Source organism: Myripristis murdjan, chromosome 20 (genome assembly GCF_902150065.1).
Source record: "Myripristis murdjan chromosome 20, fMyrMur1.1, whole genome shotgun sequence".
In the NCBI taxonomy this organism is placed as follows: Eukaryota; Metazoa; Chordata; class Actinopteri; order Holocentriformes; family Holocentridae; genus Myripristis; species Myripristis murdjan.
This window is the reverse complement of record NC_043999.1, coordinates 24077326-24095269: the sequence shown is the minus strand read 5'-3', so window position 1 is coordinate 24095269 and position 17944 is coordinate 24077326. Positions and strand designations below refer to the sequence as shown.

Below are 17944 nucleotides of genomic sequence, written 5' to 3'. Positions count from 1 at the left end.
ACAGAGCGGAGGGGGGAACAGCGGTCCGGAGCTACAAGGGGATGGTTGTGGTTCTACTTACATTTGCAGCCATTGTCCCACAAATAGCCGGGTAGACACTCCCGACACTTAGGCCCTGTAGTGCCCTCCTTACATTTACAAAATCCTGTGCCATTACAGCGATCACTGACTGAGCCAAAGGGATTACAATTACAGTCTGAAAAAACAAGACACACACACACACACACAGGCTAGAAACAGGGCAGTGCTTTGGCTTCTCAGGACACTTCTAGGACTTGCATAACATGGACCGGAGTCCTTACGCTCACTTATCATCTCTTTCTATCATACAAGCCGCTTGATATCATTTAACTGGAACAATATTTGCACAGAGAAAATGCTACCATTTCAAATGTAATGGAGACAGAATGAGAAAAGAATGACGTTGGTGCTACAGATGCATGAATACCTCCTACATCTTCAAATTCATACTTAATTCATTTATGTCCTGTATGTATATAACATGCAATGAGCAAATATGCAAAGCGTTATCAGTGGCTTTTATTTACGATGGACATTGTAATCAGGTAACTGCACATGCTTTTTTTTGTAACATTTGATTCATTCATACAAGTAGAAACAGGAAAAAGATGGAAAGAGGAGGCAAGGAGGAATGAGCAGGTATCGTAAGAATGATGGCATGAAACAAAGAATGAATGTTTAGAGGAGTGGTACAGTACAGTACATTGAAATGGGCATTGTTGTAATATGTTTTTTTTTTTTTTTTTTGTCTCCAGTCTTCAAACAGAGGTCAACGTAATGTGAACACTTAACCATTAACTATTGAGAGTGGGTCATTAGCCGCAATTGGCATTGAAATCCTTTAGAAAAAGTGTCTGTAAAAAAAAGAAGAAGAAGAAAAAAAAAAAACAACCTGTCAAGTCTCCAGCGGCCTATATGCTCAGCTGACCTTCCTGCTTCCCACTCCTGCTGGAGCACTCTGCAGTCAAAACGAGTTTTATTTTGACAGGCCTGACCATCACATTGCACCTTCTGTGGCTGTGGCGGCTGCACGTGGCTGCACCCGAGTGACAACTGGGGGTCAGGCGAGAGGAGAGAGGTGACGGCAAGTGACAAACAGGGGGGGGAGTCGGCGAGAGAGAGGAGGGGTGACGGCGAGTTTGGCACGAGGTAACGCCTCGGTGACTCTAACGCCTCGTGACGGGTATCAGCTGCTACTCCCGAGGCCATTCCGTGTATATGACATATGCACTTGGGTGGCACCTCTGACTGTTGGTGTGACTTCCCTGCGACATTCCTTTCAGGACTTCCTGGTGCTTGTCAGACTCCCCCTCTGGGCTCAAAAACGCACCTGGCAGTGAGCACTCGGCACTCACTCTCCACATCCTCTCTAAAGGAACCAGCAGGGAACAAAACAACTGCCTCGGGACTTATGGGTAATGCAGAATTTCACGCATTTTCAGAAGAAGAACAGATGACGCAACATACGGATGCCTAAATAAAAACTGGTGGACGAAATAACAGAAACACCATATGAAAAATGTCTGAAGTCACAAAGACGAGTGTAAAGGCTTCACAGGTGGGTCAAATTGAACTGAACGCTTATTAGCAGTACGTGTCTTTAAAAGACACAAAGCAACTAAGTTACAAACAAACAAGAAGAGTGATTGCATATTCAACTGGACATGATGCACCACAAAACTACACGGCTCCAGACTGGGATGACAACATTCAAGGATCTCATTACTGTAGGTGTTGATACTGTTTGGTGTTTCCATTATTTTGTCCAGTCTGTACAGTACTATAGGCCTATAGCAAATCAGATCATTCACTCTCTCACCTCTATGCCTACAAGCCTTAAATGACATTTAGGCCTAAGAAGCCATGTCATCATTTATTAGCATTTTTGGAAGTTGCCGATCCAAAAACAACAACAACAACAACAACAACCATGGGAGAAATTAATAGGGTTTTCCTAATCCCTTCAAAATGTTTTGTTTATATTTCGGTATTTGTTTTTATATTATAAAAGAGAGAGAGAGCAAAAAACTCACACTTTTCTATAACTGTAATAACATATTATATATCAACATAGGCTTAAAAGAAAAAAAAAATGCTAATGGCTAAGAGGTTAGCCACCCACGCTGACACAATTTTGAGTTTTAATGATTCTCCTCCTCTGAATACTTTTTCATCATTAAACAAAGAGAATATATCGATTAAAGTAATAGACAAGGTAGCTAGCTAACCAGGTATTAGCGAGCTAGGATGATTCTAGCTGTAAATTTAATAGGCAAAGCTAGCCACAGAGCAGCTAGCTACGTATTTAATGTGTTGGTTTTAATTATTTCCACTGGAAAGCGGCCAAATTCAGGAACTAGATTTTAAACACCAGCTAAAATCACAGTGAAAGGGATGATTATATGAAAACCCCATGACTTTTCCCATAAAGAAAATGCATTAGCTCTGGAATTCCATATCTGGGTTTATAGTCGATGTTATGTGAGACTTCTGAGGCCTATTTATGACGCCGGTTTGGCCGTACTCTTCTTAAACCCAAGCTGGCGTCCACAAATCAAGTATGCCACAGGCTGCCGCGTCAACCCCAAATCAGTCTGCAAGTATTCATACCATGGCAAAAGGGAATGACTGAAAATCAGCTGGGCAAGTTGAAAGACCTCTGAGTCTTTTGTGAAACGCTCATTCCGGGAGGTCAATGAGCGGCATCGTTGTGTGAAAGCAAAAGAAGCAAAGAAAGAAGAAGTGGAGACCTGCGGAAGACATGGAGGCGGGAGGGGGGGTGAAGCGGTGAAGGATGAAAGGTGACATTTGCTCTGGTGACGAGTCAAAGACAGGAGGAGATGAAGCAAGAAGTGTTCATGTATATGAAAGCAGGGCTCGGGTGGTGATGAGTGGGGGGGAACTAACCTATGCACACATTTTCATCGTCCAGTTCTGCCGAGGCATTGCGGTAGTAGCCCAGCTTGCAGAGCTGGCAGTGCTGGCCCCTAGTGTTGTGCTTACAGCTCACGCAAATGACGGTGTTTAGCAGCTCGATGTAGCTGCATCGGTTGGAGTGGCCGAAGCATTCGCAGTCTTGCGAAGAGACAGAGAGAGAGAGAGAGAGAGAGGGAGAGAGAGAGAGAGAGACGCGGTAGGTTGTGTAGGGCTGGTGGTTGTTCCGAGTTGGCACGGCGGCGGAGTTAAGCAAAAAAATTTGAGCGAGGCACCACGGCATGCGAGACTGAGCATGGAGAGAATGTGTTAAGTCATGGAGGAGGAGAAGGAGATGTCGGGGAGGTGATGGAAGGGACGGTAAATCATGATTAGTCTGGCGGGGGGCACAGCCAGAGTTAGAAAAGACATCACACAAGAAAGCACGGCGTTAGTAGGGCTCAGAGAGATCACACCACTTCAGGCACACCACAACAGACGATGAGGAAGGCGCTGGAGATGATGGGCACAAACAGAGACACCGTCACGTCAGGACCACCACACAGCGAAAGACAGGGCATACCATGGCTGAAATGCATCTTTCAACCCGAGGGAATGGTTTAGGGGAGTTTTGGAATTGACACCTAGCTGATCTGTGATGTCTTACGTCTCATGGTTGATCTAGTTTGAAGTAAAGGGAAGAAAGGATGAGATGGAACTTTTCGTGGCACTTCTGCAGTCCACACCCCTCTGTAATGAAACGCAGCGCAGAATCCTAAACCCTCGTGCTCATACGCCAAATATTTCTGATGGATTGAGCTTATTGAATTACAGAGTTCCAGCCCATTTTCAGAGAAGACACTGCCCTTGCTAAAAGCTCTGCCATGCAATCAATACACGGCAAGTGAGCGTATGGCGAATTGCAGCTGGGAGAGAGTGTGTCATGGCCTGCAAAGCTGTGTTATTTCATGTTAAATTAGACACTCAGAGTTGTACTCGGAGACGGGATTGCAAAACCCGACACAATTTGCGATGACACGTCTTGGCTGTCCTGCCCTAAGGGGCAGGGGACGGGGTGGCGGGGGTGTCAAAGGCGGCGCGGCCCCAGTTCCAGAGTGGGGATCAATCTGCCCCGCTGAGCAACCACTGACACCATGTGTCACAACGCCTACAGATGTGACCCTTAAGCCTCACTGACAGCCGCCTGGACTGAAAGCCCACTCAGAGAGCGAGGATTGGAGTGGGGTGGCGGAGGGATAGGGGGGGTGGGGGCGTCTTTGTCCAAGAGATTGCGGTTATTAAGGCTCTGTATTGAGGTTAGGTCTCTCTGTCCGGCCACTAACCGCTAGACGCGGCTTGGAAACGAAGGAGCGGCCGTCTAGTCCACTCCACCTTTTGCCTAAAGCAGAGACGCCTGCCCAAGTGTGAGCTAAGCTCCTCCACATTAGGTGGCTCGCTCTCACAGACATCCTCTCAGAAGACAAATAATCTCTTCTTTCCAGAAATAGGCTAAGGTCATAAATCATGCACGCATGGGGAATAAAAGTCTCGAGTCCCCGAAACACATTCCCCAAAAATAGTTGTAGTTCGCAACACCCACTTTATTTGCACTGAAAAAGATACGATTCCAAGGGACTTTTATAGTGTTTACCAGTAATTCCACAGACCGATGAATTCTGAATGTTTCCTGTACAGTAAGAGCCATCGATCCAACGCTGCGTTGGAGACAATGGACACAGAGTTGCTCGGTGGCTGGTTCTGCAGGGTTAGAGGGCCTACGTTTGCACAGACACTACTCATTTTCAATTCATACAGTGAGATGGCTTGGGTGACATCTGGGAGCAGTGTATGAATTCCAGAGCTCCTACCTCGCTTGCTGTTTGCAACGTGGATGGAGGGGGCAGTGGACAATGCAACTTGAGGAGCTACTAGACAAATTCAAAAGAAAAAAAGCAAAAACAAAAACAAAAAAAAAACATGATATTGCTGTTAAACGTTAAGACAAATGTAATGCCAAAAGATTAAGAATATTGAACATCAGCCGTAACCATATAAATAGAATTATAAAGAAACATACATATATAAAAATGAAGAATGATGGCACTGGGAAATAAAATAGTGACATTACCAAGTGAGGTTGGCTGCACGTTGCAGCATCTATTACACATGCCAAACGCTAATCAATTCCTGCATTATGTCCCTCTTTTATGCTTCATTTAATTAAGAGGTGTGAGGTGGAACTAAAAAGCCTCTGTGTCTGTTTGTGCAGATAGAAACTATTCCCTGATAAACTACTCTTCACCTCAGTGGAGGCCAGAATTTTCCCCCTATAAATCTGTGCACAGAAGCATGGGTTAGGAAACAAGCTAGCAGAGCACACAGCAATCCCTGGATTCCTTTCCGGTCAAAAAACAAACACTGAGAAAAAGAAATAATAGGCCCAACATCTACCATTGCACTGGGTGACATAAGCCCCTGACACATACACTGTGTGCGCTTCACTGCAGTGGCGGAGGCACAGAGAGCAGAGTGGCTGTTTGCTAGTTGTTTTGCGAGGTGGCTGCACATCACATCTGCACGATGGATTAAGCTGAGATGAGCCTGACATCAATCTGCATAAAACCGCCGTGAAACCTCTCCTGCTTTTCTTCCTGCCGAGCCGAGATGGGACTGAGAATCCCTGGAAGCTCTACACCTAATTAAAACTGAGTGGGATAATCAAACTCTATCCAAATGCCCGGGTATGTGTGTGCATGTGCGTTTGTATGTGTATGTGTGTGTGTGTGTGTGTGTGTGTGTTTGCACATATAGTGCACACATTGTGCGTTTGAGAGGATAATGCACAGCACTGCAGCGTGTTGCAACACGAGTGCCCCCTGAATACACAAGTCTCCAGTGAAGGAGCCAAAACCCTTTATCATGAACAAAAGATCGGAGCAGAAAAAGGATGCTTTTTTTTTTTGGTTTGTTTGTTCAGGAAAATGCCAAGATTGAGAAGGGAAGGGGAGATATTAACAACCTGCCAACAAGTGCTCTTGGCTACCAAAGAATCATTTAGTGCTCACTACACAAACAGCACGAGGTATGTGAATCTGTGAAAAGATATGGTTGTTGCATAATCTCAGTTGCCTACCTTCTTTTCGGTTAGCGACACCTAGGGACGAGACATTCGGCCGAACTGCATGCAATTGAGAGAAACCAGGAGTTATTCATGTGCATCGGGCTGGTGGACAACGTTATGCACTTAACAAAGAGTCTAGAGGGGGGACTACGTGGCAGTGGACACAGACAACTGGAGACACGAACATGTCCAGCATGGCTCAAATCAGTAAATTCAGGAAACAACAAATATGATGGGGCAGGCCTGACATGGACGAGCAAAGAGAATGCACCCCGAGACCCATCGAGGACGTTGGAGAGACGTTGTATGTAATTCGTGTGACACCCATGGCTGCATGTTGATGTCAGTGGTAATGATGAGTAACGCAAAACTGACAAAAAAAAAAGATAATGCCCTCCTCCCTATTATATGCACTGAACTCATCATTTATGCAATCTAGCCGAAGCTATGTATAGAAAACTAAGACGTTGGGGGGCATTTTGTTTAATTCATCACATTGACTATTTAATCGATATCTAATTACAGTGTATTTCTGGTGGAGGAATAACAATGAATAAATAATGGCAAGTGTTGGGAGTTGGAATGACGGACTGCTGTGGGTAGCATAACCTCATAATTACATACAAGTCGGTATTTCCGTGTCAGGGAAATACTGTGTGGTTGGAAATGGAGAGGGCTCAAGCAGAGGGAGTGATGCAGATACGATTCCTCATTGCGCTCCTTCATCGCCTCACTTCGTCTTTTGTGTGTCCTTTTGCTACCGACTCGAGTGAATCATGCAGTCCTGGGTGATTAGTGGCCGGCGCTGTCTTGGCAAGCGGCCCGCTACCCTCAGCGTGTGTGTGAACAGGGAACGTGACGGTTGTTCATAAGGCCAAATCATTTTTTGAAATGTGTTTGGCATGTGGGCTAATTGTCCTGAACGTTTTCGCCTGCATTTTACTGTGACTTAAATAAATAACTTAAATGAGTTTGGTACATCTACTCACTTTTCCATAGCAAAACTATTCAGTAGTTTCACAACTTCATTAACAAAACATAACCATACGTCATGTCCTATCCATATTATATATTTACTTATATTCTACTGTGTGCCCGTTATGTTTTATACGTGACCCTAGATCGGGGTTTTGGAGTTGGTGATGACTGCTTAATTATGAATGAATACAATTATGAATGTATTAATGCTGAGTCGTGATCACTGAATCGCCTGTTGAGAGGCTCTTTTCAAACGACAGAACAACAAATAAGGAGCCGCAGAGAAAGGCCGCGTCACCACTCAAGCTCTGGTCTCATCTTAACATTTGTGAAGTGGCTGCTCTTTGTTGTTTTTATCCGCATTTTGTGTCCTCTGTTGCTCTTTTAAAGCACTTTGCGGCGAACTTGCTTGTTAAGGACTTCACACATAGAATTAACTCGAGAACATCAAGAATTACGGTGTGATGAACAACAGCAACAACAACAACAACAAAAAAAAAAAGAAACACATGCATTATTTGATCAAAAATAAAACAGACATGAACAAACCACAGTGTCCTGATCTATACTGTCTAATTGGTAAAATAACTTCATGTTTAATTATTCAGTGTTAGCAATTGATTGGATGTAATACACATCGCATCTGGGTTCCATTAATTATTTTGTTATGGGGAATATTCAGGTAAGGGGAGCTAAATGAGTAGTGACGGCTTTTAATCAATGCCATACCCATAATGAAATGCAGTCTTGCAGAGCCAGAATTGTTTTTTGAAATATTAATTTCGCTTTAATGGTCCGCATTAGGCAATTCTGCCTGGCTTAATAAACTTGAAATAGAATTGAGAAAAGTCAATAAGGGATTCAATTACCTTCAAACAACAACATGAAAAGTGCCGCGCTTTCTTTTCGCCCTTTCTTTTAGCTCCTAGTTACATCTGACATCCTCAAGGACATCCTAACATTTTGGTGTCCACTCGCTGTTTACCTTATTATAGGCACAGATAGGATGCCGGTTCATGTTTGCACAGAGAACGGACTCATCCTCTTCGGTGTGTTTTACAAAAAGGGCCGAGTGTTTAGTGTTGTGCCGGCTCTGTGGGACGCTGCTGTTTGTGCTGCGAGGAGACGGCTACTCGTGAGAACTGCAAATCCCTGCAGGCCAATCTAGATGAGACGTGAAGACTCTGGCTTGTCATTGTGTCCTTTCTCTATCGCCCACCCCCCCAAAAACACACACACACCCACCCACACACACATCACATGTACATACTCTCCCCATAAAGGATCTGAGGTGTTGGACATGGTCTGGCCTGGCGTTTGGATGGGGCGGAAAGAACGGATGTGCACCAGTATACATGTATATTGATATATATATATACAACATGTATGGACAGCATGCACACACGCTGAGCTCTATCCAGGCCATGCATGGGGTGGAGAGTGGACAACACTGAATAGTCTCCCAGGTGGGAGGTCAGGGTGTAGGGCAGGTGGTGAAGGAGGTGGGCAGTGGATGGTTGGTGAGGTTGATTGAGTCCTCTTGGCCCCATGTTCATTTCTGACATCAAAGCAGAATTAGACATTACAGTTCCTCGCAAAATAACATCCCTAAAATACAGACCTACAGCGGCTACCTCTATAATGCCTGACTGACAGCCAATCTGTTTCCTCCTGGCACCTCTCAATGGGATAGGTCGTAGGGACAATAGGATAGGTCATGACCATTAGGAATAAAGAAGACTGTCCCATTGATCAACTTACCTGATAAGCAATGAGAACACTGATGCCAAAATCCTCCATACTCCCTGAGTAGATCACCGGCTCTCAAACACTGTTGAGGGTAGCAAACCACGCCAACACTTTTGCATGTACAATATTGACTGATAGTACACTACATGCTTTTAATGTCCACTAAACTGACTAACATCAGCATCATCTCTAATTGAGAATGTGTAGCACCTCTGAGCCAAAACTGTAAATAATTTTAATGATAATTGGCTAAATGTGGCAGTTTTGTGTCAGAGAATGATAAAGTTTGCATGAAATGTAGGACGGCAGTAACCTGTTTTGAATTACCAAGATCTACTTTCCTTGCTTCTACAGGTTGTGCATGTGGGTGGTGATGGGCAACTGTGTGCTGCCCATCACCACCACGGCTAAAAAAAACACTGCACAGCAGATCAATACATGGCTGCTCACCTTAAATAAATCCTAAAATAAACAACATCAGAAAGGCTGAGTTAAGGATGTTTCATTTTTGCAATGGGCAGATCCACAGGCCTTGCAATAAACAACCACTGACAACTTTTTAGCATGAAAAACACACACTATCAGTCAATATAGTTAATGCTAAATTGTTAGCATGTAGCACAGGAGCTAATGATCTACCAGGGATGTATGGATGAATTTGGCATGTATGTTGACCACTAGGCCAGTCTCCCATCAACTTGCTGTATACCTCCGAGCACCTGGCAGTCCATACAGATTTTATGATCAGAGGGGAAGGAGGGCAGCTTTCTGATCAGTCTGCTGCCCTGTTAAAGAGGCTTCTCACCAAGAGAAGGGCAAGGAGAGAACAGATTGAGGAGAACTGAGCCAGACCGTGAATGCACTTTGACTTGTTCAATACAGTCCTATGGCTCCTGTATCACACAGCCTTCCAGGCAGCGGTAACTTGAGACATGGCACCTCTCCTCTTCCTCCTCCTCCTGAGGGGCTACTGGTTGACGAAGATAATACCAGCCCAGGCGCTTGCGGCTTATATTAAAATGACCTCCTGTGACATTATGCCGCCAGAGAGGTCTTGGCACTTTAATAAAGTCTAGATGCCATTTATTTATAATGCATGGGGGAGAGAAAAAAAACAAATGGCATTTGGCATGCAGAGCCAGGGAAATGTTATCTGGTTGAGTCTGGATAAGGTAAATTAATATGCCTACATCATGACAATATTCCCCCCAGCTATGACTTATCGCTCTTAAAAAAAAAAAGTGGTAAGTCAGTAATTGTTGAGTGATCCTTTATGGGAAGATTGGTGTCAGAAATGTACGTTTGGCACCAAGTGGACTTTGGGGGTTCTGTGGTGAAGGGTGCCACGATAGGCGAAGCAAAGCATCAAGCATTCTCATAGTTTTGCTCCTTTGAAACTGTTTACTTACTAACTGGACCAATGTTATTAGGAATACCTGAAAGAGAGAGAGAGAGAGAGAAAGAGAGAAGAAGGTAAAAATTAATTTAGGAATAACAATGACTGACATATAGCACATAAAGCTCAACTCCACGGCATAGAGGGTGCTGGACGTGGCAATATGCAACCTTTTAACCCTTTGAAACCTGGGCAAATTCACTTGATTTCTTTTGAAAACATGGAGAAAATGTGGGGTCAGTTGGGAAGAAATGATGCAGCAATTAGCAGGAAATTAATCAAACGTTACAGGACAAATACCAGAAAATGGTCAGAAAATTACAAAAAAAGAAATACATTTTCCAAGCTCAACAACTTGATGAGCTCTCTGCCTTGAAATGGCATCTCAGCTGGCTCCATGGTGCAGTGGAGTTTATGTGCTGGTGTACAGAATTATATTCATCTGCTTTTCTGGCAAATTAGAGTGTACCCACACATCAGTCTATACACCCACGTCCTCCTCAGAAATCTTCCCTCCTACTTGGGAATATACCCACCTAATTAACTTTCTCTACAGGCCTGAACTGACGAAGGTGTTGAAGAAGCAGCCAAAAAAAAAAAAAAAAAAAAAAAAAAAAAAATCTGCCACTTCATTCGTGTGTTTCTTATTGCTTTTTTGTCATGGCTGTGACCTCCCTGCACAGTCTTGCACACAACAGCAGATGCATACCAAAACACCCTCAGCATCACTGAAAAGCCAATTTCATGCAAGTGGCTTGATTAAGTTATTTTAATGTAAAATGTTGTGTATTGTTTGCTTTAAGATCTTTTTCAACATCTCTCTCTTTGGAAAAAATTGTGCTGTCACTGACTTGACAACACACACATGCACACAAAAAAATATCAAATCGCATCATAGATGTAAAAACTCTGCCTCTGAGGCAAAGGGAGGACATGTCTTATCCTGCTCTCTGCCTGTCTGTCCCTCCATCAGCCAATCCCCTGTGCCAGACAGCCACTGAGCAGATAATGCAGTCTGTCTCATCCCCATGGTGACCAGATCTCCCCACACCAGGACACTGGCTGGCCATGGATCTGAGGAGATTGAGCCGTTCACAGGCGTCTCGCACTAATCATTTTGCCATCTGAACTGAACAGCAGCACCTTGGCTTGGGTAATAAGGGCGACAGTACGAGTCGCGTTCAAATTCACGTCAGCGGGGGCTTCAGGTGGCGTCGAGCACGGAATGCATGTGATCTGTTTGCGAGATGTTTTTAACAAGCAGTTTGGCAGTTTGCGCTGTTTGAATCACCGCTCCTCAAAGCCGTGAGAACACAGAGCCGCCGGCGGTGTATTTTTGGCCGGCGTTCCTGTTTCACAGGAACGCTTTGCTTTAAGGGCGTTGACGCCAGCTCCAGCTTTGCTAATTGTCCGTTTGAACTGGAGCCCTCCCTCCCGTTGCTTCTACCTCCTCCCTCCGATGAGGAAATCTGCGCATGAAAACAAACAAGCCCCTCGACACAGGAAGGGGGAAGCATGCTGGGCACTAAGAGAAATGAAAACAAGCAAAGGGGGAGAAGAAGAAATTAATAAAAAGTGGTGCTTTCTTCCTCTGCAGCTCACATCTCTGTTGCCATCCGCTCACCAACACACCTCAGGCTGACAGCGGCTGAGGAGATGCAGAGGCATCTGTGCAGGATTTCATGTGGGCCCTTTCATCAAATGGAGCCGTCACGATGTCCCTCAAACTACTCAAGGGAAACGGGAGGATTTCCTGAGTGTGTGCATGTTTCTCTGTGTGTGTGTGTGTGTGCGTGTGTGGACTTTGATCAAACTCCTCTTGTTTATCCACTCTTCCTCTGATTGCTACCTGGCATCCATCGTTAGGAGCCAAATCTGTGACCTGTCTCAGAGCCGCGGGGTGGACGGAGCTGATGCTGACATATGGAGGCGGAGCTTAATGGCTGTCAAACCTCAGGGGGTGGGGTGGGCGGACGCCAACCAGGAGACAGGAAGGACAAGGCAAGGGCAATTGGAATTAGAATCACCCCTAATCACCAAGTACTGTTTGATTTGACATTTATTTCCCAGTACTCACACACACATGACTCAAAAACAGCAAGTCCTCCAATGCCATGCAAAGAGACAAACCATTCTGGACAGTGCAAACATATAACTCAACAAATAAGCCTGTGTTCACATGTTCACATGTATTCATATGCTAGGACTCGACCTGATGTCTGTCACTGGTATATATATGTATATATATATATATATATATATATATACATATATATAAGATTACAAGAAAAACTTTATTTCTAATTATTAAAATATTATCAAAATTACATAATTAAATGTCATATCAGTGATATCATATCAGTGTCAGATTTCTGGTTGTTATGCACTCAGATGCCTCTCACAAGCATTTAAAAAGTGGGGTGGACAAATGGTCCTTTCCAAATATGATTTGTTAGCTACTCATAAAACTGCCTATGACTGATACTGCATTTTCAGATAATATCTGATATGTGTCCATTATCATATCAACAACTTTTTAGTTTTTTTGCAGGTATCCCAAAATGTTATTGTTTGGACAGTGGAAAAGTTTTTGAAACAGCATTTAGATCATGTGATCCCTCACTGAAACCTGACACAGCACAAACATTAATATTAATAGGGGTACAAATAAGAATAATAATCATTCATTCATGGAATCTGATCAATATACGTTTTTAAAAAACAGCCCTTATAGACTATCTCTCTATCTCTATCTATCTATCTATCTATCTGTCTGTCTGTCTGTCTGTCTGTCTGTCTGTCTGTCTGTATTCCTATACTGTCACTTAGCCAGACATAGGATATATGAATGGGTCCTTTTGGTTTTTCTAATAAACCCAGTTCACAAAGGAGAAAAATGTGACTGTGGAAGAAAATTCACTCTGTAACTGAACAATTGAAAGGGGGAAAAAAAGCAATGCAGTGCTAAAAAGGGCCTCCTTAAGTAGCTGACAATGCAATAATACACGGGCCCTATCTACATCTAGTTTGGGAGATTAGCAGGGGGACTCACGATATAAAATAGAGAGAGAAATAAAACCAGGTCGAGAGAGAGGGAGACAGAGGAAGGCGCACTGCTTCTTGCTATTGTAGTACAGACTTGTGGTAGTTTACATCACCATTTTCGACGTCCACATTTTGAACCGACAGGACACAAAACATTAGTCATACACAGGAAATATTCACGCTGCATCGTAGCTACATTACTTCCTCACTGAATTGGTTTGTTCGCTACATGAACACGATCAGCGCATTACTCTGACATCATGACAAGATGTCATAACACACTATAATGCATCTTCACATGTGAGCATCTTACGAGGCTGTTCCAAGTAATCAAATTCTGACTAAAAACAATGCATTTCATGTGTTTATTTGTCAATAAATAATTTATGAGATATGTAATTCCCATTAGTGTGCCACAATGCCATATCAATAAACCTTGAGCTCATACTATCTAAAGTGAAATCAGATGAAAGCATGAGACATATTTCTTTTTATTATAATAAGCTGTAATTGTTTTGTTAGTATGGGATATGAATACCCTCTTCATAAACACGAGGGGAGATCACCTACATCCTTATAAATGAGGTATAACTTTGTTATACGTCATTATATATAATGAGGTATAACATTATTTAAGATTATACATATGAAGAGCTCATTTGCAAAAACAGATGTCTCCATTTGAATTTATTAAACCTTTTTAAATTTTTTGAATTTTATTAAAATTTACTTTATATTTATTTCTATTTTTTAATGTTTATTTAGCCTGGCATAATGTTTATTATCCTAAATCATGCTTTGTGTGTGTGTGTGTGTGTGTGTGTGTGTGTGTGTGTGTATGTGTGTGTGTACTCCAAGCAGTATCAGTGAAAAAGGTGTATTCATTTTAAGAATGGCTTTTATCTGTTTTTGCAAATGACCTCTTCATATGTAATTTAAAATGAAATGTTTGCATATTATGTTAGAAATAAATAAACATATTGCTACGAATGGTAAAAATCATACTTATAACAGCCTCAAATTTACTCATGTCAGATTCATCATTGCATTCTAGTGTATTATAACATTATCACATGTGGTTATGATGTAACTATAATGTCTTTATGATTTTATGTTTAAACCCAGTAAGTTGAATGAATGAGGTATTATCAGAAAGACTATTCATGTGACAAATTAAAGCTTGTCAATTCAAACATAAGAGGTCATTCCTCATGTTCGGAAAGGGCAGGCCAACCGCTTTTCTCCCGGGTCACGATCCCTAACACCAGTGGCCTGTCAGTGCAATTATTTCCTGTTTTATGAGCAACCTGCAGGGTCCGAGCAGATGTCCAGGATCCCATGTCGGGTCATTCGATTAATTTTCAATCACCGTCATTTCCAATCCCCTTCACCTGCCCGGCCCACCATTACGGGCCACGGCTACAATCTAATTTTGTCCTATCGCACAGGAAGAGCATTAGGAGCTGCTTATGTTGACGGTGAGCTCCATTGATTTTTATTGAGCGGTGTGTCGTCGGGCGGCGGACATGATCTCTTAGGGGTGGGCCGATCGCCGAACACGATCTCTGCGCGCGAGTGTGGTCGGCGCGTACGGAAAACACACACACACACACAACGGAGAGCCTGAGTCATGTGGAGCATCAACTGATCTCAGATAAATCTCACTTCGCAGCACACCTCCAGCTTGGTGATGAGTCCTTGTGATGTTCATCCTTCATTGATTCTGGTTGTTACGCTGTCATCCATCCAGGACGTTCGCTATAACCTCACGCCGTGGTGACACTCCATCTCGGCAGTCCGTGCCTTCACTAATGGATTATCATTAACCCATGGTAAACATGTTCTCCCTTTGGATCTATGGGGCTTTACATCTTAGGCACACATCCAAGTTTCAGTCTGTCATCGACTCGCCAGTCTGTCAGCGTGCGCACATGTGCACAAACAAAAGACGCCTTTGTGAAATTAGCCATATGGTATCTTTTACCTGCCTAGACGCTACTGTCAAGAACACACTTGCTCGCTGGAGCGGAAGTAAACGAGTGAGTGTGTGTACGTGTGAGACACGGGAGCGTCGCGGCATTGTTTCTGTCAGCTTCCATCCAGCTTTGACCTTGGGCGCGTCTCACCTGTTTGCCTCGTGGCTACGTGGACGATCCTGCAGGGAGGGAGGGGCAAAGCTGGTAATTACTTTCCCTGGTTGCTGTCATTTATAGCAATCCATCATCATCTGAGGCTCTTTAGCTATACAGGGCTTGGTGATGGTGACAGGGATTGGTCACTGGTTAACAGAAAGAAAGAAAAACACCTCCCAAAAAACAGCAAAACAGAGCCATGCAACTTGATTGAATTCCTCAGGAGCAAAATTACAGTTCGCCCTTGCCAGTGCGGCCGGCTCCCTCGCTCAATCTCAACGTGTAGATCTGGATTGAAGGTGGCAAGTCTTAAAGCGCCCGGGAGCCGAGTTGGAGGAAGCACAGTTTAAGATTTCGTGGGATGGAATGAGGTATGTGGTGGCAGGCGGCGGCGGCGGCGGCGGCAGGGAAGGGAGGCGAGGGGAGGAGGGGGAGGGGGAAGGGAAAAAAAAAAAAATCTGGAGATGGAAGAAACAAATATTTGAAAGAAAGATTACCGTCGCAGCTGCACAGAGCCGAGATGTGGAAAAGGCAGAGTAAACAAGCTCGGTCTCTGGGGGTGTGGGGGAGTGGCGGAGTGAGAAAGAGTGCATGAAACAAAAGCGAGAGATGGTGCGAGAACAGACGGAGGCAGAGAAGGAGAAGAAAAGAGGAAGAAGTAGAAGGGGGGGTAAAGAGGCGTGGGGTAGGGAAGAAGGGCAGAAGGAGCAAAGGAATGGGAGGATGTGAAGAGAACAAGGCAATGAGTCTTAGAGAGAGAAAGATGGAATAAAGGTAAAATGCAAATGCAAATAGTGGCGGAAAATGAACAAAAAACACATAAACAGATGTGTGTGTTTGTGTGTGAGAGGGAGAAGGTGGGTGTGAAGGTGTGTGTGCAGCTAATTGAATGCACAGCAGAGGAACCTCACATTACACCACAGCTTAGGTCCAGTCTCACTCAATAGACTCCCTGCTCTCTGTGGTGACATGTAAAGGGGAATACCACTTAATTTAAAATCCTCGAGATCCCCGTTTTGGTTCTATTATGTCTTTCTGTGCTGAACGTCCCGTGTTGACTTCACTTGTCAATCAATTTTCTGTTCATAAAGTCTGAATTTTTCATGCCAGCAGTTCTTCTTCTGCTCGTTCCAAACAATCCAGGAAAATAAAAAACTTCACTTTCTGGGTGTTGGAGGAGTTTTACTTGGAGAGCAACTCTATACTCCAAGTATTTAAAACACCAAATGTTAAAGAGTGCATATAGGTTGAATCGCTGTCATGTTAGTGATGATACAGACAAGCAAAAATTCATTAGTTAAATAAAAAAATTGGAATATTACCTTAAGAAAGCATATTCCACAACGGAAAAATCGTAAAACTTTAGTGATTTTCATGTTGTTCCCTAAATCAAATCTTTACATTATTCTTCAGATTTATAACCCCAGAGCCAATGACACCTTTTCAACAACTATGATAACATTTCAAAGCATCATCAAACTGGAATTTGAAAATTTTATTCCTAAAAAAAAATTGCAAATTGTTTTAGCAATCAGGAGGCCGTCTTTTAAATATATGCAAATCTCAAAACCAGAGATTTCTGTAAAATCCTCCACTGACATTATATGGGGAACAGCGGACCCACATAATGTTTATTTGTGTTTATTCCCATGAGAACGTGCTTTGTGCTATAGTAGTATTATTAGTTCCAGTGGGATTTGATCCAGCCATTGAAGAACGTATATGAACTGATAATTTATCTACCCATGAAGGAAGCAAAACAAGAAGGTTTGCATGATTGCAAATGTGTGTGAGGCACATGTGCACATGCGAGCTCATATTACCATGATCAACATCTCCCGGTTGGACTGGTGAACCAGTAATAAGACGGTAGCATCTGGTGGCTCTGCATTAATGTACACTAATTAGTGTACAACAGCAGAAAAATGTAATTTGCGAGTCATAGGGACAATAATTTGTTGTTATTGCGACTGTCACTTCCAGATGTGTTGGTGCTTCTTTTCATAATAATCCGGTGCACAGGCTTTTAGAAATGCAGGTTTTCCAGAAGGACGGTGTAGCCGACTACATGTCGATCCTCTCTCCATAAAGGGCAGAGGGTGAATCGTTACGGTGGAATCCACTGCATGTCCAAGCCTTTTACTGCTTTGATCAAAGAGGATCCATAAACTCTGAGCTTAGGTTCAGTTAAAGCTGTACAAGTGTCTCCTAATCTTGCCCTGACAAGGAAAACCACTGATGTTCTCGAGCCCCTGACAGAGCAAATGAAGAGTTCAGTTCCAAAATACGATGGATCTCCGAGGGAAAAAAAACAAACAAACAATACCTTAAAATTATTATTCATTACCTGAAAAATATGAAAGATCCAATCTGTTTGAATTAGTGATGAAAAGGTCTTGGTGGAAATCTCATTTTTGGAGGAAAAAAAATGCTCCCGTCCAGTCCTAATGTGAGCCATGCATAGTAAAAATTACATTCTTATACAAGTAAACTGCATTCTCCACTGCATTTTGAGTGGAATGTATTTTGTAATTAAGTTCACGCTTGAAGTCTGACAGGGTGGCGGATGGGTCAATCAGCTTTCCTCCA

The 17944-nt window shown here is 43.3% G+C and overlaps 1 protein-coding gene across 1 annotated transcript in view; it reads right to left on the bottom strand.

The window, feature by feature from the left end:
• ntng1a (netrin g1a) overlaps positions 1-17944 on the bottom strand; it is a 130548-nt gene that overhangs the window by 11128 nt on the left and 101476 nt on the right. Inside the window, exons 5-8 of the mRNA XM_030079698.1 lie at positions 10192-10218; positions 6068-6112; positions 4803-4859; positions 62-196 (exon numbers count right to left, since the gene is read on the bottom strand). Coding sequence (XP_029935558.1) covers positions 62-196; positions 4803-4859; positions 6068-6112; positions 10192-10218 — 264 coding nt within the window. The remainder of the gene's footprint in view (positions 1-61; positions 197-4802; positions 4860-6067; positions 6113-10191; positions 10219-17944) is intronic.